General features: G+C 47.0%; 3 protein-coding genes across 3 annotated transcripts; 1 reads left to right on the forward strand and 2 right to left on the reverse strand.

Moving 5' to 3' along the window:
* Positions 1-2,827: 2,827 nt before the first annotated feature.
* Positions 2,828-3,736, reverse strand: LOC125525724 (serine-aspartate repeat-containing protein I). Its single transcript, XM_048690731.1, has one exon. The coding sequence runs from the start codon at positions 3,606-3,608 to the stop codon at positions 3,144-3,146; it is 465 nt and encodes a 154-aa protein (XP_048546688.1). The 5' UTR covers positions 3,609-3,736; the 3' UTR covers positions 2,828-3,143.
* Positions 3,737-3,745: 9 nt separating this feature from the next.
* LOC125525713 (probable DNA replication complex GINS protein PSF3) lies at positions 3,746-8,797 on the forward strand. Its single transcript, XM_048690723.1, has 7 exons — positions 3,746-3,879; positions 4,543-4,628; positions 4,703-4,774; positions 5,134-5,237; positions 5,366-5,458; positions 8,173-8,312; positions 8,419-8,797. The coding sequence occupies exons 2-7, from the start codon at positions 4,584-4,586 to the stop codon at positions 8,547-8,549; spliced, it is 585 nt and encodes a 194-aa protein (XP_048546680.1). The 5' UTR covers positions 3,746-3,879; positions 4,543-4,583; the 3' UTR covers positions 8,550-8,797.
* Positions 8,798-9,517: 720 nt separating this feature from the next.
* Positions 9,518-10,537, reverse strand: LOC125537543 (early nodulin-like protein 1). The gene is made up of 2 exons (XM_048700861.1): positions 10,253-10,537; positions 9,518-10,132 (listed from the first exon to the last, which is right to left on the reverse strand). Exons 1-2 carry the CDS (start codon positions 10,434-10,436, stop codon positions 9,726-9,728), a joined length of 591 nt encoding a protein of 196 aa, XP_048556818.1. The 5' UTR covers positions 10,437-10,537; the 3' UTR covers positions 9,518-9,725.
* Positions 10,538-23,641: the final 13,104 nt, after the last annotated feature.

Raw genomic sequence — 23,641 nt, forward strand, 5'->3', positions numbered from 1 at the left:
GCATGGATCTAGGCCATGTAGAAGAACAGGAGATGATGTACGGGGGGCATAATAACACAAAGTAGAGTTTCTAGTTGACCTGGGTATCACTAGCAAGCAGAGTAGCACGCATGTTCCATGTCTGACTTTGCAACGGGGAGATCTTGGATCAAGTCATGTGCGAGTGCATCACCATGAGAAGGGGAATTCTGGATCCCACTACCCCTTCATCACCCAACAGCACGCACATTCCACCATTCACGACAGATTTGTTCATCGTAAGTAGGCTCAAGTGCTCTTTATATCCTCAGATGAAGAGGCCTGAACCTGCACAAACTAGCAAACACCTTGTGCATATTTCCCCCGCGGCTCACCTTGGACGTATCAGCTTACGTTTGGGCATTTGGGTGGGTTTATTATGATAATGCCGTCCGCAAGACAATCTTTTGTCTGTATTACGGTTTGGCAACCAACCTTTAGCATGTCTCTACAAACCTACCATCTCATCGCAGATTATACAATGCCGGGCCTAACAAAGTTTGTCGACGCTCGACTTTCCAGTCGCCCGCTGCCACCAAGCTCGACCGGCTTGTTCGACGACGCGCATCAACCAAATCTAGAAGCACAACCAAGTCCATCATCAGGTGCCCCTCTTAGATAGGCAAATTTTCGTGTTTTGACCTTTTTTAAAATCTATTCGAGATTTGACCCTAGTTTAATTTTTTTTCGAGATCTGACCCTTTTGCTACCGTCAGACTCCATGGCGATAGGGTCTAACAGCCTACCGCCAGGGACTTTGGCGGTAGGAAACATCGCTACCGTCAACCGGACTGGCGATAGCCTGCACAACCCTACCGCCAAGGTGTTTGGCGGTAGACACAAACACGCTCTGTGTTTAATACTTAGGAGGTTTTTGGCGGTAGGGCATGCAACCCTACCGCCAGGGACCTTGGCGGTAGGCTGTTATACCCTACCGCCATGATCCCTGACGGTAGCAAAAGAGTCAGATCTCGATTTTTTTTAAAATTAGGATCAAATCTTAAATAGCTTTCAGGAAAAAAGTCAAAACACGAAATTTAGCCACCAAATCTAGAAGCCGTCATCGGGTGCCCCTCCTAGAGACGCTTCTCATCAGCAACAACCTGAGACGTCCGTCCGTCCGTCGGAGGGTCCAACTCAGGCAGCCGAGGTTACGTACGCATGCTTTACACGATACTACACGATACAGTATACCACACTGCACCGGCCTACTACCGGCTAGGCGTGTGATCAGTCTGAGCACTCAACGGCCGGCCTAGCTAAGTTTCTTTGCATGTAGCAGCGCACTGCATCCCGTGTGACAACGATCAAGCAACAGATCGGCCATGCTGGGGAGAAAACGACGGTCACAAGCCGTGTCCGGAGGAGATCGCTTTCGGCCTTGCCGTCGATCTAGCTAATCTACCTAACGGCAGTGTGAACCCGAGAGAAACCTAACCCGGTGAGAGTGCTTCCGAGGTGGTGATGGATAAAGCAACGGCAACCAAGGATGACGCCCTCTGCCAACTGCTGAAAGATGCTAGTGCTTCGGGTTTAGGGTTGGCAGAAGGAAGATCATGCACGATTAGCTATGCGTTTTTCAGTTAAATTAAATTGGAACAAGACCATGCATAATTTGATAGATCGAAAGGATGAACTCACTGTGTGTATTGGCTGATTCATTGAATCCATGTTGTCTGACTGCAGTTTCTTTTATTATTAGAAAACAAAATTTATCTTCTTTTAGTAATTATAATGTGAACCTGATCTGAGGGCTCCTTCGATTCAAAGGAATTCTTCGAAAATTATTTTTTTTGGAATTCTATAGGATATAGAATTTTGGAGGATTAAAATCCTTCGAAAATTTTCCTACGTTGGCCCTTTGACTCATAGACTGGATACCATAGAAAATTTTCCTATGGAATATTTTGTACTACATTTTGTAGGAAATCTAACATCCACTCCAATATCTTTCTACAGTTTGAATTTTTCCTATGGAATATTTTGTACTACATTTTATAGGAAATCTAACATCCACTCCAACATTTTTCTACAGTTCCTTTGTTTTTTCTATGGCGTAAAACGCTCCTTTTGTAATCCTATAGGATTTAAGTGGATATGCTATTTCAACCCTATCCTTTTCCTATTCCTGTATTTTCAGAATCCTGCGAATCAAAGAGACCCTAAGCATGAAAAGAAGAACCCAATCTTTTGGCCTCACCTTCCTATGTAATATATGTCCCCGTTTGCACATTCTTTTCTCTGTTTATACATGGCATGATTTTTTTTATTTGCGAATAATATACATGCCATGATTGTCTGAATTTTATGCAGGTCTTAGGGTTTTGTTTTGCTTGGTGATGTTGTGTTGCAGCAAACAATATAATCATTTGTCCTATAGGTTGGTTTCCCTTCTATTTACTTGCCTGTCTTGATCAATTAGCAGTAGAGCTAGTCCATTCGCCGGTCAGCAAAAAAGAAGCACGAGCTTGGTCCTGGGATAGCATAGAGCTAAGTTTAATTTCTAGCTCGGCGTTTACATCGGGCGTTGCCTGTCGTGTAGGCGTGGCGATCTGCCTATCATTGATTGTGTTCGAAAGAGTGCTGTTTTGCGATGATGCGGATCTGTGCTTGAATCTGTACTTGTTTCCATGAATACCAATGAGATGATCACTTTCTCTGCACTTGTTGCCGTGGATACCAATTACATGATCACTTTTTGTACTACTCCTCTGGAGTACATGGCTATGAGATGTTCAGAGTCTGTTCCATACTCTAGCAAACAAGGGCACAAACAAATAAAGCGTTTGCTGATTCATACAACTGAAAATTTCACAAGCCTTTTGATCGCATTTATGCCCACGGAGAGCAGCAGCAACAGCATTCGGATTTCTCCACAATCAAGAAGACAAGCACGCTCTGAAAAATAAGACGAAACCGCCATAAAATCCACACACAAGAACAGCATCCAGTGTCGATCACTGAGACCTCATCGGCGATGATCTGCACACGAATTGAATTTCCGAAGCAGCGAGAGGCAATCCTACTGGATCTATGGCGACAGAGGAATGTTCATCCGTACAAAGGCAGATCACAAGCTCTCACAACTCACAGTGATTTGTGGGTCGAGAACTCATCTGCTCTGTCTAGTCGCGGCCGCCGCGGAGGGAGCGGAGGCGCTCGAGCCACTGCTCGTCGGGGACGGCGCCGGCCCACGGCGGCGGCGCGCCGGGGAACGCCACGCCGCGCATCGCGTCCACGATCCGGGCCGCGGCGCCCGCGGGCAGCTGGGCGCGCCGCCGGCGCTCGTCGTCCAAGGCCGCCGCGGCCTCCGTCGCGCCCGCGCCTTCTTCCTCGTCGCTTTCTTCGTCGTCGGAGGCGAGATCCAGCTCCGAGACGCCGTTGTCGACCGCGTCGAGGCGATGCCGAGATGCGAGATCGGGGTCGGGGTCGGCGTCGCTGTCGCTGTCCGACGCGGCGCCGGAGATGGGGAGGTAGTCGGCGTCTCCCTCGACCTCGACCTCAACCTCAGAGTCTGAGGAGGCGGAGGAGTGGTCCGGTGGGCCGGTGGAGGCGGCGGCGGGGAGGTGGCCGTTCCCGGAGATGGACATTGTGGGGAGGAGAAAACAGAAAACAATTCCAGAGGTGCGCCACTCGCTTGGGGAAGAATACGGGTGGGTGGGTACCCGAAGCCCGGATGTTTGGTGATGCCTTTGGGCCTTTTGGGCCGAATCCGCAGTGCCAGCCTCCACATTTTCTTTTTTTAGAAGATCCTCCACATATTTGGCGATCCCCTTCGCCCGCGCTCCCGAAAAACAGAAGCGAAAAGCGCGGGAGGAGACGGGTAGCGGCGGCGGGAAGCAGGCCTCGACGGCGGCGCAGGTCAGCCTCCTCCTCCTCTCATCTCTCCGCCCGTCCCCCGCCTTTCTCCCTCTCTGCGGCGTTACGCGTTGCCCCATCTGTTCCTCGGGACGGCGGCCTCCATCTCGGATGCGGCTTGTCCACCACGGCCAGAAGCCCATGCCGGCCGCTGCCTCGCCCCCTCACCCACCACGGCCGGGACCCCATGGGAGCCGCTTGTCCTGCTCCCCTTACCCGGTTGCCCCCCGTGGCGGCTGCGATTGTACAAGTGCTGTTGTTTTTGTATATGTGCTGCTGCTGTTGTGTTCTTGATATGTAATCCTTCACAACTATATTCACATGTTGCATACTTGCATACAAGTTAGTTTTAAACATTACATCATAGTACAATGTTCATCCTATTAAAAATGAGCAATTCCAATCTGGACAAGAAAAATCCAAACAACATTCAGAATTGAGTCTTTCATGTGAGTTCCAAGTGTCAATTCTTGAACATCCAAACAACATAATTCAGGTTCATTTTCAATATCAATGCCCGGGAGATTTGGTATTGGGACCAATTCAATTCCATGGCCCTCGATATCATCCAGACGGGGCATTAGAGTATTTACCCCATATATGAGACCAAATTTGGTGAGTGAGTTGGACTTCCTCTGACCGGCATAGTGCAAATTGTTCATGCAGGGGTTGAGAGTAAGCAACAGCGACCTGTCCCACTTGGCGAAATGCCTTGTTACTACAACGTTGATGACATCCTCATGGAGGAGGAGGTAACCATGCTCGTGTTATCCTCTGCCCCATTTATGATTGTACAAATGACATGAATACTCTACTGTGACTGCAGCTTATTTCGGTTGTTTTCCAAGTAACTGCAAATGGCGTTGGTATGCTAGATCCTGGCGCCGAGAGAAACAGTGTAAGCATCTATCCAATGGCATTTGTGCATATATGTTTAACTGCTGTTGATGGGCAACTGCTGCCAATTCTTTCTCTGATCTGTTTGTTCTTGAGCAAATTACTTATGAAATACACACACTAGTTAAATGATATTTGCCTGAGATAGACGCATCATACATTCTTGCTCATTTTAGTTTGCAAAACCGATATGGACTAGGTGTTTTCTTTATTTCCCTACGTGCCATGTTTCTTGGTGAACACTAACTGGGAGTTAGATGCTTTGTTTTTTAGCACCTTTTCTTGCTACCATGGAAAATGAAATGGCGTATTTTACCTGGTTCCAACAAAAAGAGAAATGATCTTATTCTTTATGTTCAGGTTGAAAAGGGTGCTAAGGTAGACCTTCCATTTTGGCTTGCTCATGGGATGCTGTCTCTGGAACAAGCGGTGTCGATAAATGTACCTCCTTGCTTCACCCAGAAGTAGGTTTCTTTGTATTCTGTTTTGCATCTTTAGAAATTCTTAAGAGGGACATCAAAATATACTGTATGCAGTAGTATATGTAGTTGTCGTTCTCATTTCAACATATTTACACATACTTTGCTTGCAGAACTCGGAAGGAGATCCAAGCTGATGCAGCCTGTGTTGATTTGAGGGTTCGGTGCCCTCACTTTTATGAGCTAGGATGCAAGATTGTTCCTCTGTAAGTTCTGAACGACCTCAGTTACACGTACTATTTTATTTCCTTTTTCTTCCATCTCATTACCTTTCTCTATGCAATCTTAAATTTGTAACTTCTTATGAAGATGCTTCTATATCATCTTTGGTAGAAATACATTACCCACTCCATTGCTTTGCAGAACTTTGATGAGCCTTAGACATGTTATAATCTCAGTTACAATAACCGGGCAATTGTGTAGGCATACATCACCATAGTACATTATCCTTTCTGCATGTATTCTGTTTTTGTAAAACTTGGAATGCTTCCATCTCCACGAGCAAGATAGTTTCAGTCATCAGTCATATATGAAGTTAAAATAGGAGGAACTTCTGTAAGTTCAAGTAGCTGTAATCTTGGGGAGAAGATGCAGTTGATACTATGAATTGTGTATAGGCAAGTTGATTTCTTGCGAACAGACATGCAATCATATGGTTTTCTTTTCTGAGGGCCCAGACTAAAACATGCTTTTAACCACACTCGCAGTGTATCTCCCATCTCAGTTTAGCCAAACTATGTTCAAACTGGTGTTCTACTGTCCTAATTTCGGCATTTTGCATTTTAGAAAGCTCCCCTCTGTCCACTCCAACAAATGATTTAATAAGTCATAAGGAGACATGCCTTCTTGCTTTAGTTTTTTAACTAGTAAATGTGTACGTGCAATGCACGTTGATATTAGGTAATATATTAATTACACGTAAATATTAGGTAGGATATTATTTGCCTATTAATTATGTGATTAGCATTGACATTAATATTTGGCATGATATTAACTGCACACTAAACGTGTTGAGTGCTCACCATTGGAGCAGCCTGAGTCATTGGATTGACCTGATTTGGCGGCCAGGATTTGTTGGATCTGCCCCTTTGGGTCTTTTTATATTGTTATAGATTATAGATAAAGAGTCAGTTTTGATTCTAACAAGATTCAAATGAACCGCACCTTCTTAAAATCCAATTGATTGCTGTTGGTCCTCTTCTTTCATTTTAAGAAGGTATTATATGGCCGCCTTGAAATGATCAAATATATTCCCTGCTGATTCTACCATTGTTGCCAAGACCAAACTAGTATCATTCTAGGAAATTTAATCATACACCTAACAAATGACCTCTGATGCCACCAGGTCAATTTGTGCTTGTGACACATGTTGATTCTGTGTTGACATATGGTGATATGAATAGAATACACCATAACTAAGTCTTCCTGAATAAATAAGTTATGATTATTTGAGGTCTGTCCCTTTTCAAAGGCATACTCTGGACTCTGCACTTAATGAGGACAAGAGCTGGCTGCAATCATCATAATCTGAACAATTCAGACTTAGATCTCAATGGTTTTTGCCTTTAATTTTAGTGCCCACTACATCAGAAATAGGGAAATGTTTATCAGCCACCTGTAGCAAATATTGTGAGCAACCGTGTGAACTTGTAGAGGTACCACTTGATAATGAATTGGTTATACTCTTGAGTGATCCTAATTGGGATTTGAGTTCCTTATGATGGTTCATGGGATTTGGTTGAAAAGGTGTAACTATTCTCAGATTAGATATGATCTATGTCAGTTACAGTGCCAATGTGTCATTCCATGGCATGCATTATGTGACACATTCTTTTGTGGTCGGTTTAGAGGTCTGAATATCCTTGTCAAATTGGCCCAACCTGGTTACTGTACATAATCAGTTCGAAGACCCCTGCAGTCACTGCTGTAGTCACAATTTTGTCAGTTCTGTGAAATATTGTTATGTGTTGCCTTTGTAGTCTATATACTGAAGTTAGGGATCCCATGAAGTTATTATGTAGTGATGTCTGGGCGCCATATATATGACTCCCTCCATTTCTAATACATTTCACTATAGCATTTTTGCTCCTTAATGCATATCATTTAACTATTTTGAGGCAACTTTACACCATTTCCCCCTTTTGTCTATTTTCAAAGCCATTTATTAGTATGGACTAGACTGTGTGACTAGCACAAAACCCTGAAAGGTAATAAGTGGTGTAATAGAGGGGGGATTCAATCTTTAACCCCACTTTTGCTGGTACTATGATAATTCGTTCTTGCATCGTAATGGATTATTCCCCACCTTTCGTTTGCATTTGATCTTTTGCCCTCTAGCAGCCTGCACTCACACTCAGCAGTGAACTAGGAGTAGGACTGGAGACCATTTCTGTGTATCAGATTTAGAATTCAGCCCTCTAGCAGCCTGCACCCACAGTCAGCAGTGAACTAGGAGTAGGACTGGAGAACATTTCTGCATATCAGATTTCAGATTTCAGAACAGACCACATCCGACATTGACTAGGAGTAGTAATTCAGAATTCAGGACATGGTTCCATCAATATTTAATGCTGTTAGCCTGATAAGTCGAGTTGAAGATGTCTGGCTGAGAACCAAGTGTTGACTCGTAAACTAGTCGAGTCTCTTAATCATTGGGATGAGACATGGTGCATGTGTACAGGAATGGATCCAGTAATGAGTAGGAATGTCCGAACAGGGGCGAATGCACCTTAGGTGTCTAGACGCTTAACCAGAATATTGGCACACATAGTTGATGTATTGGAACATTTCAGATAACCGAATGACTAATAAAAATTTGAGGTTGAATCACGACTGCTGCACAATTTTTTATTTGAGTTACTATCTATAATGGTCAGTCTAAATTATACCGCTCACTGATTTATTATGTTTGAATTGACAGGGTGGGTGACAAGAGCATCGGCCAGTTCTTGCGCTACGCGTTCACCAGTAGGTACAAGGAGGTACTAAGCAAGGCACACAGCTCTTCGACAATGACAGTGCCCAAGTTTGCAACACGCCTTACAAAAGAAGAGGCTCAAGGTACAGACACATCTCCTCTGCACTTACTCATTCCCCCCTTTGTTTCCCCCTACCATATCAACTACTCTAACTTGGGTTAACTTTTTTCTTTTTCTGCCGTGTCAAGTGTTTGAATCTGCTAGGGAATCGATGTCCGCCTTCAGGAAGTGGCGCGTCGGGGGTGCGAGGCTGCAGAAGGCGTCCATTCTTGGAAGGAAGAGGAAGACAAAGCTGCCCGACGATCCTTCGACGCCCTGAACCGTCTTGACCGTGAAGCGGAGTACTCCGGCAGGAGAGCTGATGTATGCGCACTGATTGATCCGGTGCTGTAACTGTAAGGAACGAAAAAGGCAATTCTGATCCGTGATCAGACATTCATGTATTTCAATCTGGTGCACCTGATGTGTTTCACTCTGCTGTTAGATGCTTATTGACTGCAATTTTTGAGGAGGTTTTGCTTGCTACCAATCAATGCAAAACATTTTAGATGCACTCATATTGAACTACTTGTGGTATCTCTTTTAATAACGGGTTGTGCCTTCTCTGCAAACAAACTTTCTGCGTAGATAAGCAAGAGGATAGGAAAAGCAAAAGCATATTTGAAAAACCCTTGTTTGGGTGCAATGCCATTTGGTGGTGAAATTGTCAGCTTCATTGTGAGTTAGGTATACTTACGGGGTGCTCGTAAATTGAAACCGAAAATTCCCTTTTTAGCATGATGCTGCTACAATCGGAAGGAAGGAAACATGATATATGTACTCCCAGTGTGAATATAACTGCATCATCAGACAATTAAAAGTCCACCCAAAAGCTACCTTTCCTTTTTCTTTTCCTGGTAGGGAAATGCTAACCAGAACAACTTTTGTATTAAAAGTACAAAAAGTGTGTGGTAAAAGTTCTTGAAATTGGAGCAGGATATCTCTGAACTCTGATTAAATTCGGTTATTTCTGCAATTACGTTTGGGATGTTTCTGCAAATAAATCTTTGGGTGATAAAATTGCCAACTGGATGGAATGGTGGAGTACTCAAATTTGTACCACACTGGCGACCCTCTTCTCCATCACTGCTGCTGCTGGTGCTCTGTGGTAGCGCCAGCGTGTCTGCGTCGTTTACTTGTATCAATTGATCAGTTACAGACTTGTACAGTACAGGTGCAGCCAAATAACTTGCTGGATCCATACTCGCGATCACCTTATTTATCACGAAAATAAACAGCACGCCCAAGTTAAGAAATCTTGAAATCTCAAAGATTGCTTTATCAGATCGAAGATATTGCCATTTATGATCGATGATTTTGCGCCAGAAAGAAATCATCTTCTCTTCTTCTACAGACAGAAGAAGCACATCTGTCCACTAATCTTAACAATGCCCATAATAACTTGAGCCTAATCAAATAATCCTCCCTAAGATCGATCCTAAGCAACGACAGGAACTCAGAACCCAACGACGAGCAGCGCTCCGAGGAGAGCGCCGAGGACCACGGAGCCGCTGCCGGACGCCGTCCTCCACGCGGCGCCAGTGGCCGGCGCGGGCGCGGGCGCGTGGGCGGGCGCCTCCACGAGCCCCGCGGAGGAGGAGGGGGAGTGCGCGGGGGCCGGCGCGGCAGGCGGGACCCGGCTGCCGTGCTTCTCCGACATGACGAGGACGATGACGCGCTCGCCCTTCTGGCAGTTCCCGGGGGCGCCGCTGATGAAGTAGCGGAAGCGGGCGCCCTTGGGCGGCAGCGGCACGACCGCGCCGCTGGCCTTGTAGGTGGCGATGGGGCTGGCCGTGTTGCACCGGTCGTAGTCCGCCCGCGTCACCTCCAGCACCGAGTCCGTCGCCGCGTCGAACTTGAACACTGCGCTCGCGCGCGGGGATCCAAAGAAAGCGTAAGAAATCAAGGAACAGATCGATCGAGGAAGGCGATAATTACACACAAACTGAAAGGATATGTATACAAGTCGGAGCGGTTTGTTACCGAGGTTGTCACCGACGTGGAAGCGGGCCTTCCCGGCCCAGTCGTTGAGCGCGTCGGGCTGCGCCGGGGGCGGCACCCTCCACGCGCCGTCCTTGCCGCCGCCGACGACGTGGTCCCTGGCGTCGGAGCCGGCCGCGAGGGCGAGGGCGACGAGGGAGCAGAGGAGGAGCGCGCTGGACGCCATCGGAAGAGACGGGACGAGCTCGGGATGGATCGACGGGTTGAGGAGGCGAGGAGAGGGGAGCTGGGAGGTGCCGTGCGGGGTTGTGGGGAGGATGGGTGAGGCGGAGGGGCGGGGCTTAAGTAGGCGGCGGGTGGGTGGTCAAAGTAGCCGTTGGATTCGAACGTTCGGGAGAGCCGCGGCGGGCGGCGGCAGCAGCTGGCGAAGCGATCTTCTGTTTTGGAGTGTACCGTTGCCCTCCCCTCGCCCCGAGAAAGAGTCGACGGGAAGCAAGCAACGGATGGACGCCTGGGCCGGGACGCGTCGTGGGGCCCACGGGCATTCAGAGCCCAGAGCCCAAACGCCAGCAAGAACAGCCGCTGGCTCGTCAAGTGCCGAGTGAGCCATCCATGCAACACCATTGAATCTTCTCAATAAAAAAAATGTAGCACCACTGAAACCATTGAAAGTCCGAGGATTCAAGTTCAAACAAAAATGGCCACTACTAGGCGCCGATCGACTGGCCCAAACTGAACCATCTCTCACGCCGACCCTCTCGGTCAATGCACAGGGAAAACAAAATCCCCAACTACGCATGCATCTCTCGCCTCCCCTGCTACAACACACGACTAGATCGCCGCCAGCCATGGATGTAGCATGGAAGGCCGAAGTCCCCATCGGCGCTGGATGATGCATCCACCCCCGCCACCGGTTGCAGTCTCGCTCGTCGCCGTCCCCTAGCGCGGGTGCTCGTCGCTGGTTGCAGCAAGGGCGTCGGTTGCAACTCTCGCATGCTCATGCTTGCAGCCTTGCCGGCGTCGAGTCGGTTGCAGCACCGACATACATGGTTGTAACATCGCCGAAACGGTTGCAGCTCCGGCGAACGTGGATGTGGCTTTTGCAGTGTACGTTTGTAGCATTCGCCGATGATGGCGCCGCTGGTTTCGGCTTGGCGAACATGGATGAAGCTTCTGTAGTGTGCGGTTATAGCATTCGCGACGATTGCGTCCCCGGTTGCAGCTCCTGTGTGAAGGGTTGCAGCTCTGCGCGAATGTAGCTTCTACGGGGTATGGTTACAAGAAACAGACGATGATCGGATCGCCGATTGCAGCTCCGGTGGCAGCAAAATTCCAAAATTCGTCGCCGGATGCAATATCTTCCACCGTGGTTCCAACATACATTGTAGTTGGTTCCAACCATCTGCACCCTCGTCGGGTCCAGGAAACAAAAACCATTGTCGGAAGCTGTGAAAGAGCGACTGTGGTTGCAGCACGCTGGTCGCCGTCGTCAACACCGGTGGCCTGCCGGCGCGCAACAACCGTGTCGTCGTTTAGCAGGGGAGATTGGAGTTGAGCCGACATGTGGAGAGAGGAAAGGTAGAAAACGAGGCCAGGCAGGAGCTCCATGGTTGTCATTGAGAGCATAGGCGGCGCCCCCCCCCCAAGCCCAATCCGAATTGGACTAGGGTTGGCCCCCCCTTTCCTTCTCTTCTCCTCCTCCTTCCCTCCTTCTCCTAGTGGGAATAGGAAGGGGGGGGGCGAATCCTACTTGGACCGGGAGTCCAAGTAGGACTCCCCCCATGGCGCCCCCCTTGGGACGGCCACCTCTCCTCCCCCCTTTATATACGTGGGAGGGGGGCACCCCAAAGGCACATCAAGTCTTCTCTTAGCCGTGTGCAGTGCCCCCCCCTCCATAGTTACACACCTCGGTCATATCATCGTAGTGCTTAGGTGAAGCCCTGCGCCGGTAACTTCATCATCACCGTCGCCACGCCGTCGTGCCGACGGAACTCTCCCCCGGCCTCAATTGGATCAAGAGTTCGAGGGACGTCATCGAGTTGAACGTGTGCTGAACGCGGAGGTGCCGTACGTTCGGTGCTTGCATAGGTTGGATCGCGAAGACGTTCGACTACATCAACCGTGTTACTAAACGCTTCCGCTTTCGGTCTACGAGGGTACGTGGACACACTCTCCCCGCTTGTTGCTATGCATCTCCTAGATAGATCTTGCGTGATCGTAGGTAAATTTTTTGAAATACTGCTACCTCTTGAGCACTGAGTTGGTTTTCCCTTGAAGAGGAAAGGGTGATGTAGCAAAGTAGCGTAAGTATTTCCCTTGGTTTTTCAGAACCAAGGTATCAATCCAGTAGGAGACTACACCCAAGTTACCTCGCACCTGCACAAACAAATAAGAACATCGCAACCAACGTGATAAAGGGGTTGTCAATCCCTTCACGGTCACTTATGAGAGTGAGATCTGATAGAGATAATTGATGACCCACAAGTATAGGGGATCTATCGTAGTCCTTTCGATAAGTAAGAGTGTCGAACCCAACGAGGAGCAGAAGAAAATGATAAGCGGTTTTCAGCAAGGTATTCTCTACAAGCACTGAAATTGTAGGTAACAGATAGTTTTGTGATAAGATAATTGGTAACGAGCAACAAGTAACAAAAGTAAATAAAGTGCAGCAAGATGGCCCAATCCCTTTTGTAGCAAAGGACAAGCCTGGACAAATTCTTATATAGAGAAAAGCGCTCCCGAGGACACATGGGAATTATCGTCAAGCTAGGTTTCATCACGATCATATGATTCGCGTTCGGTACTTTGATAATCTGATATGTGGGTGGACCGGTGCTTGGGTGCTGTCCTTACTTGGACAAGCATCCCACTTATGATTAACCTCTATTGCAAGCATTCACAACTACAACAAAAGTATTAAGGTAAACCTAACCATAGCATGAAACATATGGATCCAAATCAGCCCCTTACGAAGCAACGCATAAACTAGGGTTTAAGCTTCTGTCACTCTAGCAACCCATCATCTACTTATTACTTCCCAATGCCTTCCTCTAGGCCCAAATAATGGTGAAGTGTCATGTAGTCGACGTTCACATAACGCCACTAGAGGAGAGACAACATACGTCTCATCAAAATATCGAACGAACACCAAATTCACATGACTACTAATAGCAAGACTTCTCCCATGTCCCCAGGAACAAACGTAACTACTCACAAAGCATATTCATGTTCATAATCAGAGGGGTATTAATATGCATATAAGATCTGAACATATGATCTTCCACTAAATAAACCAACTAGCATCAACTACAAGGAGTAATTAACACTACTAGCAACCCACAGGTACCAATCCTAAACTTGGAGACAAGAATTGGATACAAGAGATGAACTAGGGTTTGAGAGGAGATAGTGTTGGTGAAGATGTTGATGGAGATTGACCCCCTCCCGATGAGAGGTTCGTTGGTGATGATGATGGCGATGATTTCCCCCTCCCGGAGGGAAGTTTCCCCGGCAGAACAGCTCCGCCGGAGCCCTAGATTGATTCTGCCAAGGTTCCGCCTCGTGGCGGCGGAGTCTCGTCCCGAAAGCTTGCTTATGATTTTTTCCTCATCGAAAGACCCCATATAGCAGAAGATGGGCATCGGAGGGCCACCAGGGGGACCACGAGGCAGGGGAGGCGCGCCCAGGGGGTAGGGCGCGCCCCCACCCTCGTGGGCAGGGTGTGCCCCCCCTCCGGAACTTCTTGCGCTCAGTATTTTATATATATATTCTGAAAATGACTTCCGTGAAGTTTCAGGACTTTTGGAGTTGTGCAGAATAGGTCTCTAATATTTGCTCCTTTTCCAGCCCAGAATCCCAGCTGCCGTCATTCTCCCTCTTTATGTAAACCTTGTAAAATAAGAGAGAATAGGCATAAGTATTGTGATATAATGTGTAATAACAGCTCATAATGCAATAAATATCGATATAAAAGCATGATGCAAAATGGACGTATCAATAATAAGATAAATATTTTTGGTATTTTTATGATATAGATTGAAAGTAAAGGTTGCAAAGTAAAATAGATTGGAAACTTATATGATAAAAGATAGACCCCGGGGCCGTAGGTTTCACTAGTGGCTTCTCTCAAGATAGCATAAGTATTACGGTGGGTGAACAAATTACTGTCGAGCAATTGATAGAAAAGTGCATAATTATGAGAATATCTAGGCATGATCATGTATATAGGCATCACGTCCGTGACAAGTAGTCCAAAACGATTCTGCATCTACTACTATTACTCCACACATTGATCGCTATCCAGCATGCATCTAGAGTATTAAGTTCATAAGAACAGAGTAATGCATTAGGTAAGATGACATGATGTAGAGGGATAAGCTCAAGCAATATGATATAAACCCCATCTTTTTATCCTCGATGGCAACAATACAATACGTGCCTTGCTGCCCCTGCTGTCACTGGGAAAGGACACCGCAAGATTGAACCCAAAGCTAAGCACTTCTCCCATTGCAAGAAAGATCAATCTAGTAGGCCAAACCAAACTGATAATTCGAAGAGACTTGCAAAGATAAAAAATCATACATAAAAGATTTCAGAGAAGAATCAAATATTGTTCATATATAATCTTGATCATAAACCCACAATTCATCGGATCTCGACAAACACACTGCAAAAAGAATTACATCGAATAGATCTCCAAGAAGATCGAGGAGAACTTTGTATTGAGATCCAAAGAGAGAAAAGAAGCCATCTAACTAATAACTATGGACCCGAAGGTCTGTGGTAAACTACTCACACATCATCGGAGAGGCTATGGTGTTGATGTAGAAGCCCTCCGTGATCGATTCCCCCTCCGGCGGAGCGTCTGAAAAGGCCCTAAGAAGGGATCTCACGGGTACAGAAGGTTGCGGCGGTGGAAATAGGGTTTCGTGGTGCTCCTTGATGTTTTCGGGGTATATGGGTATATATAGGAGGAAGAAGTACGTCGGTGGAGCTGCGAGGGCCCCATGAGGGTGGGGGCGGGCCTTCCTGCCTCGTGGCCTCCTCGCTTCTTTCTTGACGTAGACTCCAAGTCTCCTGGATCACGTTTGTTCCAAAAATAACTCTCCCGAAGGTTTCATTCTGTTTGATATTCCTTTTCTGCAAAACACTGGAATGGGCAAAAAACACCAATTTGCATTGGGCCTTTGGTTAGTAGGTTAGTCCCAAAAATAATAATAAAGGTATATTAAAGCCCATTAAACATCCAAAACATATAATGTAATAGCATGGAACAATAAAAAATTATAGATACGTTGGAGACGTATCAAGCATCCCCAAGCTTAATTCCTGCTCGTCCTCGAGTAGGTAAATGATAAAAACAAATTTTTTGATGTGGAATGCTACCTAGCATAATTCTCAATGTAATTTTCTTTATTGTGGCATGAATGTTCAGATCCAAAAGATTCAAGACAAAAGTTTAATATTGACATAAAGATGCAACGATACTTCCCTAGGGGAGGTTTTTCTCCCCGGCCAGATCTTCGTATTCGGCGGCTTTGCACTGCGGGCCAACTCGCTTGGCCATCTGGAGCAGATCGACAGCTACGCCCCAGGTCACCAGATTAGTTTTGGAAACCTGGATTATGTCACTGACATCCGAGGAGACTTGATCTTCCAAGGATTCACGACCACAACCTCCGCTCCGGCCTTAGATCCGGAGCCCCTCGCCAGTACCGAAAACGGGATTTCTAAACCCGCCGGACTATCTGTGGCCACTAAGCCCAGTACGGGAGAGCCGAAGGAAGCAGTGTCGCAGGCATACATCACCAAGCCGGACTCTTCCTCGGACGCTGGCTCCGAACCCTTGGAGTCTGCATCGTCTGAGCTCGGCCGAGGAATTCCCTTCCCGCCATACTCCACGGATTCTTTCCTCCCTCAACAAACCTTGCCTTTAAGCGAGGCTCTCGACTTGATGCATCTCTCGTGATTACGGAGGAGCAACGTCCGAACTATGCCCAGCCCGGACTAGGGGCTGAGAGCAGGGAATTTTACGTCCCACCCACCACCCACTTCATCGCCACAGTAGAGGACTTAACTGACATGCTTGATTACGGCTCCAAAGACATCGACGGTATGGACAACGATGCCGGAGAGGAGCAAGCCGAAAACCCGCTGTTTACCGGACGCTGGACGACCACCTCTTCGTACGATGTGTACATAGTGGATACACCCAAGGAGGGTGACAGCGATAATGGGAAAATACAGTAGGGGATAAACCTCCCGAGATACAACCAAAGCGCCGACGACGCTGCTCTAAATCACGCCGTAGCAAAGACGACAATACTGGCACGAGAGACAACAACACTCCGGATGATGCCGAAGACCAAGAAAACCCCGTCGAGCAAAACTCTGAACAAGACGATCGGGAGGATGGGCAAGTTAGCCCTGACGAATAGGCTCCAAACGAAGACTCGGAGGACAGTAATTACCTTCCACTCTCCGAGGATGAGGTGAGCCTTGGCGACAAAGACTTTATCGTGCCTGAGGAACCTCTCGAGCAGGAGCGCTTTAAGCAACGGCTAATAGCCACTGCAAGGAGCCTGAAAAAGAAGCAACAGCAGCTTGCTACCTCTTGAGCACTGCGTTGGTTTTCCCTTGAAGAGGAAAGGGTGGAGCAGTAAAGCAGCGTAAGTATTTCCCTCAGTTTTTGAGAACCAAGGTATCAATAATCCAGTAGGAGACCACGGCGAGTCACCTTGTACCTACACAAACAAATAAGAACCTCGCAACCAACGCGATAAAGGGGTTGTCAATCCCTTCACGAGCACTTGCAAGAGTGAGATCTGATAGAGATGATAATAATAAGATAAATATTTTTGGTATTTTTATGATATAGATTGAAAGTAAATAAAGCAAAATAAATGGCGCCAGAAATAGCTTGTTGACGGGAGATTAATATGATGGATAATAGACCCGGGGGCCATAGGTTTCACTAGTGGCTTCTCTCAAGATAGCATAAGTATTACGGTGGGTGAACAAATTACTGTCGAGCAATTGATAGAAAAGCGAATAATTATGAGAATATCTAGGTATGATCATGTATATAGGCATCACGTCTGAGACAAGTAGACCGAAATGATTCTGCATCTACTACTATTACTCCAGACATCGACCGCTATCCAGCATGCATCTAGAGTATTAAGTTCATAAGAATAGAGTAACGCCTTAGGCAAGATGACATGATGTAGAGGGATAAACTCATGCAATATGATATAAACCCCATCTTTTTATCCTCGATGGCAACAATACAATGCGTGTCATTTCCCTTTCTGTCACTGGGATCAAGCACCGCAAGATTGAACCCAAAGCTAAGCACTTCTCCCATTGCAAGAAAGATCAATCTAGTAGGCCAAACTAAACTGATAATTTGAAGAGACTTGCAAAGATAAACCAATTATACATAAAAGAATTTAGAGAAGATTCAAATATTGTTCATAGATAAACTTGATCATAAACCCAAAATTCATCGTATCTCGACAAACACACCGCAAAGGAAGATTACATCGAATAGATCTCCAAGAGAATCGAGGAGAACTTTGTATTGAGATCCAAAGAGAGAAAAGAAGCCATCTATCTACTAGCTATGGACCTGAAGGCCTGAAGTAAACTACTCGCACATCATCGGAGAGGCCATGGAGTTGATGTAGAGGCTCTCCGTGATCAATGCCCCCTCCGGCGGAGCTCCGGAAAAGGCCCAAAGATGAGATCTCTTGGGTACAGAAGGTTGCAGCGGTGGAAATTGGGTTTCGTGGTAGTCCTGGATGTTTTCGGGGTATATGGATATATATAGGAGGAAGAAGTAGGTCGGTGGAGCTACAAGGGGCCCACGAGGGTGGGGGCGCGCCCAGGGGGGCAGGCGTGCCTCCCTGCCTCGTGGCTCCCTCGTTTCTTTCTTGACATCCACTCCAAGTCCCCTGGATCACGTTTGTTCCAAAAATAACTCCCCCGAAGGTTTCATTCCGTTTGGATTCCGTTTGATATTTCTTTTTTGCGAAACACTGAAATAGGCAAAAGAACAACAATTTGGGCTGGGCCTCCGGTTAATAGGTTAGTCCCAAAAATAATATAAAAGTGTAAAAATAAGCCCAATAACATCCAAAATAGATAATATAATAGCATGGAGCAATCAAAAATTATAGATACGTTGGTGACGTATCACAGCTTCAAGCTGATCAAGATCTGCTCAACGATAGATGGACTAATGTCCTGGCAGCAAAGGAATACGGCTTCGAGCGCCCAACCAAAAGCTACCCGAAGCGTAAACTGCTACCTCAATTCGATGACGAGGCACTTGAGCCTGTACCATCAGCGCGTAATGCGGCTGATCGACCACCATGTGGCCGGGACAAAACGGCAACTCAAGCCGAACAACGGCCCGTCCTACCTCGCCGTAAAGGCAGAGACAAAACAGCTCAGGGATACACGTATGACCTGCGGCAGGACCTGAAAAATAAAGCAGGTCCGGCCAGATCGATCTACGGATTGCGGGGGCGTGCCCCGACACGCGACGACGGCTATCAAGCCGAACATGGCAAGCACAATCACGGCCGGGCCGAAAGCCGCAGACGGACTCCATCCGAACTACGTCACGATCTGGCCCGATATAGAGGCGCCGCACACCCCCTCTGTTTCACGGATGAAGTAATGGAACATGAATTCCCAGAAGGGTTCAAACTCGTGAATATCGAATCATATGATGGAACCACATATCCCGCGGTATGGATTGAAGACTTTATTCTCCATATTCATATGGCCCGCGACGATAATCTTCATGCCATCAAATACCTCCCCCTAAAAATCAAAGGGCCAGCCCGGCACTGGCTGAACAGCCTGCCTAAAAACTCTATTGGCAGCTGGGAAGACCTGGAAGGCGCCTTTCACGACAACTTCCAAGGCACATACGTCAGACCTCCGGATGTCAATGACTTAAGTCACATAGTCCAACAGCCCGGAGAGTCAGCAAGGAAATTCTGGACTAGGTTCTTAACTAAAAAGAACCAAATCATCGACTGTCCGGATGCCGAAGCCCTAGCGGCCTTCAAACATAGCATCCGCGACGAATGGCTCGCCCGACACCTCGGCCAAGAAAAGCTGAATTCCATGGCGGCCCTTACGACACTCATGACCCGCTTTTGCGCGGGCGAAGATAGCTGGCTAGCCCGTAGCAATAACAATGCAAGCGAACCTGACACCTTGGAAGCCAGAAATAGCAACGGCAAGCCCCGATGCAACAGGCACAAGCGTCGAAACAATGGTGACAATACTGATGACACGGCGGTCAACACCGGATTCAGTGGCTCCAAGTCTGGTCAGCGGAAAAAGCCATATAAAAGGAATAATCAGGGCCCTTCCAGCCTGGACCGCATACTCGATCGTCCATGTCAGATCCATAGCACCCCTGATAAACCAGCCAATCATACCCACCGGAGTTGTTGGGTCTTCAAACAGGCCGGCAAGTTAAATGCCGAAGACAAGGAGAAGGGGTCGCAAAGCGAGAATGACGATGAGGAGCCCCGTCCACCGAACACAAGGGGACATACGAAGTTTCCCCCTCAGGTCAAAACTGTGAACATGATATATGCTACCCATATCGAGCGCAAGCATGCGCTCAGGGACGTCTATGCGATAGAGCCAGTCGCCCCAAAATTCAACCCATGGTCGTCATGCCCGATCACCTTTGATCGCAGGGACCATCTGACCAGTATTCGGCATGGCGGTTCTGCCGCACTGGTTCTCGACCCAATAATTGATGGATTCCACCTCACACGAGTCCTCATGGACGGTGGCAGCAGCCTCAACTTGCTCTATCAGGATACAGTGCGCAAAATGGGCATCGATCCATCAAGGATCAAGCCCACTAAAACTACCTTTAAAGGAGTTATACCAGGTGTAGAGGCCCATTGCTCGGGCTCAATCACATTGGAGGTCATCTTCGGATCTCCGGACAACTTCCGAAGCGAAGAGTTAATCTTCGATATCATCCCCTTCCGCAACGGCTATCACGCACTGCTCAAACGAATCGTGTTTGCTCGATTCAATGCGGTGCCACACTATGCTTATCTCAAGCTCAAGATGCCCGGACCACGCGGTGTCATAACAGTCAATGGAAACACAGAGCGCTCCCTCCATACCGAGGAACACACCGCGGCCTTAGCAGCGGAAGTACAGAGCGGCCTTTTAAGGCAGAACTTTAATTCAGCAGCCAAGCTCCCGGACAGTGTCAAACGAGTCCGGACTACTCCACTGCATGACAGTCCGGCTCGTCAGGAGTTAGACTAACAATTCGACCTCCGTCTCAGCCCCGACCAAGTGGCGGCATACGTACCGCGCGTACATAACTACGCACTAAAAATACCATGGGCAGAGACAGAGGCATAACCATACTGTGGTCCACAATACGGCTCGACCTTCCCGGGACACACATACTTTTACTTTTCTTTTTCAGGTTTCTTTTCGCAGGTCCCTCTCGACAGCCTGATAATCGGTCCTTTCGAAGGATGGACATACCAAGGTGGCAAGTAGCACAGACGCATGGGGGAATCTCTAGATGTTCTTCTTAACGATCATTCTACCTGTTTTCAGGAACAGTACACAGCTCCCCCTTGGTCATGGCATGTGATACGTCTCCAACGTATCTATAATTTTTTATTGTTCCATGCTATTATATTATATGTTTTGGATGTTAATGGGCTTATTTATACACTTTTATATTATTTTTGGGGCTAACCTACTAACCCAAGGCCCAGTGCAAATTGCTGTTTTTTTGCCTATTTTAGTGTTTCGCAGAAAAGGAATATCAAACGGAATCCAAACGGAATGAAACCTTTGGGAGAGTTATTTTTTGGAACTAACGTGATCCAGGGGACTTGGAGTGGATGTCAAGAAAGAAACGAGGGAGCCACGAGGCAGGGAGGCGCGCCTGCCCCCCTGGGCGCGCCCCCCACCCTCATGGGCCCCTCGTAGTTCCACCGACCTACTTCTTCCTCCTATATATATATCCATATACCCCGAAAACATCCAGGAGCACCACGAAACCCTATTTCCACCTCCGCAACCTTCTGTACCCAAGAGATCCCATCTTGGGGCCTTTTTCGGAGCTCCGCCGGAGGGGGAATCAATTACGGAGGGCTTCTACATCAACACCATAGCCTCTCCGATAATGTGTGAGTAGTTTACCTCAGACCTTCGGGTCCATAGTTATTAGCTAGATTGCTTCTTCTCTCTCTTTGGCTCTCAATACAAAGTTCTCCTCGATCTTCTTGGAGATCTATTCGATGTAACTCTTTTTGCGGTCTGTTTGTCAAGATCCGATGAATTGTGGGTTTATGGTCAAGATTATCTATGAACAATATTTAGTTCTTCTTTGAATTATTATATGTATGATTTAATTATCTTTGCAAGTCTCTTCAAATTATCAGTTTGGTTTGGCCTACTAGATTGATCTTTCTTGCAATGGGAGAAGTGCTTAGCTTTGGGTTCAAACTTGTGGTGTCCTTTGCCAATGACAGCAGGGGCAACAAGGCACGTATTGTATTGTTGCCATCGAGGATAAAAAGATGGGGTTTATATCATATTGCTTGAGTTTATCCCTCTACATCATGTCATCTTGCTTAATGCGTTACTCCGTTCTTATGAACTTAATACTCTAGATGCATGCTGGATAGCGGTCAATGTGTGGAGTAATAGTAGTAGATGTAGAATCATTTCGGTATACTTGTCTCGGATGTGATGCCTATATACATGATCATGCCTAGATATTCTCATAATTATGCACTTTTCTATCAATTGCTCGACAATAATTTGTTCACCCATTGTAATACTTATGCTATCTTGAGAGAAGCCACTAGTGAAACCTATGGCCCACGGGTCTATCTTTTATCATATAAGTTTCCAATCTATTTTGTTTCACAATCTTTACTTTCAATCTATATCATAAAAATACAAAAAATATTTATCTTATTATTATTATTATCTCTATCAGATCTCACTCTCGTAAGTGACCGCGAAGGGATTGACAACCCCTTTATCGCGTTGGTTGCGAGGTTCTTATTTGTTTGTGTAGGTATGAGGGACTTGCGTGTAGTCTCCTATTGGATTGATACCTTGGTTCTCAAAAACTGAGGTAAATACTTACGCTACTTTGCTGCATCACCCTTTCCCCTTCAAGGGAAAACCAATGCAGTGCTCAAGAGGTAGCAGCATGTTAAATAGCCACTGTTGCTTATCACACTATTTGTACAAATATGCTTTGACGTATTAATCAAAATTATAATGGAAACAGTTTGCGGCCCAACTTATGCGGCACTAGCTTACTACTTCATTTTTGTTTCGCAATTCTTATTCGCATCCGTACACTTTGGTACGCCATAATTTGCCAGGGGCTTTATTGCGCCCCATACTATGGCAACAAGTCCGAATACTTTTACAGTATAGTTTGGCCCCCGAATTTAGCATTATATGCATTGGCTCCGAATCATGTCTTTGGTCAATAGTTGGGTTGCCCGGCTCCTGTGCTTACTACCTTACATTCCGCTCTACCGGCTAGGGTAGTAAAGGGAGAACTATTGCGATTGTGTCATGGTTTATCCGGATGAGCACCTCAGTAGAGAAAGCCGAAAACTGACTGTCATGATGCGGCGTGAGCCGGTCAGCTCTTCGAAGGTTAAATCTCTTGCGATTTTTCCGCATTATGCGACGGGTCGGCCTTCACCCGATCAGGTGTCTACAACACCCTAGTTTGGACTAACGAATACTAGGGGCTGCACCTACATTTCTATTGTCAAACTCCTATGGCTAAGTGGGGGTGATAAAGACACATAGTCCGATTGCCTGGTTCGTTGTGCTAAACACCTCCTTCAAGGACCAATTTCTTGGATCAAGAGTGTTTAGATTCCATCCCGAACACTCCCATACTACCTACGTGGGGGCTGAAGCCGACGACTGGCCAACTCTCAGATTTAATAAAAACGGCCGCACATGAGGTAAAATTTCAAAATAAACAGCAATCACTATATTACACATTAGTCTTATTTTTATCATACAGGGCGGGATAACATGAAGGTACTTATTCAAAGATAATGTATTTTGAGCACTGGCCCTTGAGGACATCATCAAAATACCGCTCCGGAGTGCGGTGCTCCTTGCCAGCGGGCGGTCCCTCGGTTGCGAGCTTGATGGCGTCCATCTTCGCCCACTGTATTTTGACACGGGCAAAGGCCATCCGCACACCTTCGATGTAGACCGACCGCTTGATGACGTCAAGCCGGGGGCAGGCATTGACCAGCCGCTTCACGAGTCTGAAGTAGCTGCTAGGTATGACTTTGGCAGGCCATAGCCGGATTATTAAATCCTTCATGGCTAGTTCGGCCACCCTATGCAGCTCGACCAGCT

This window comes from Triticum urartu, chromosome 1 (genome assembly GCF_003073215.2).
Source record: "Triticum urartu cultivar G1812 chromosome 1, Tu2.1, whole genome shotgun sequence".
NCBI lineage: Eukaryota > Viridiplantae > Streptophyta > Magnoliopsida > Poales > Poaceae > Triticum > Triticum urartu.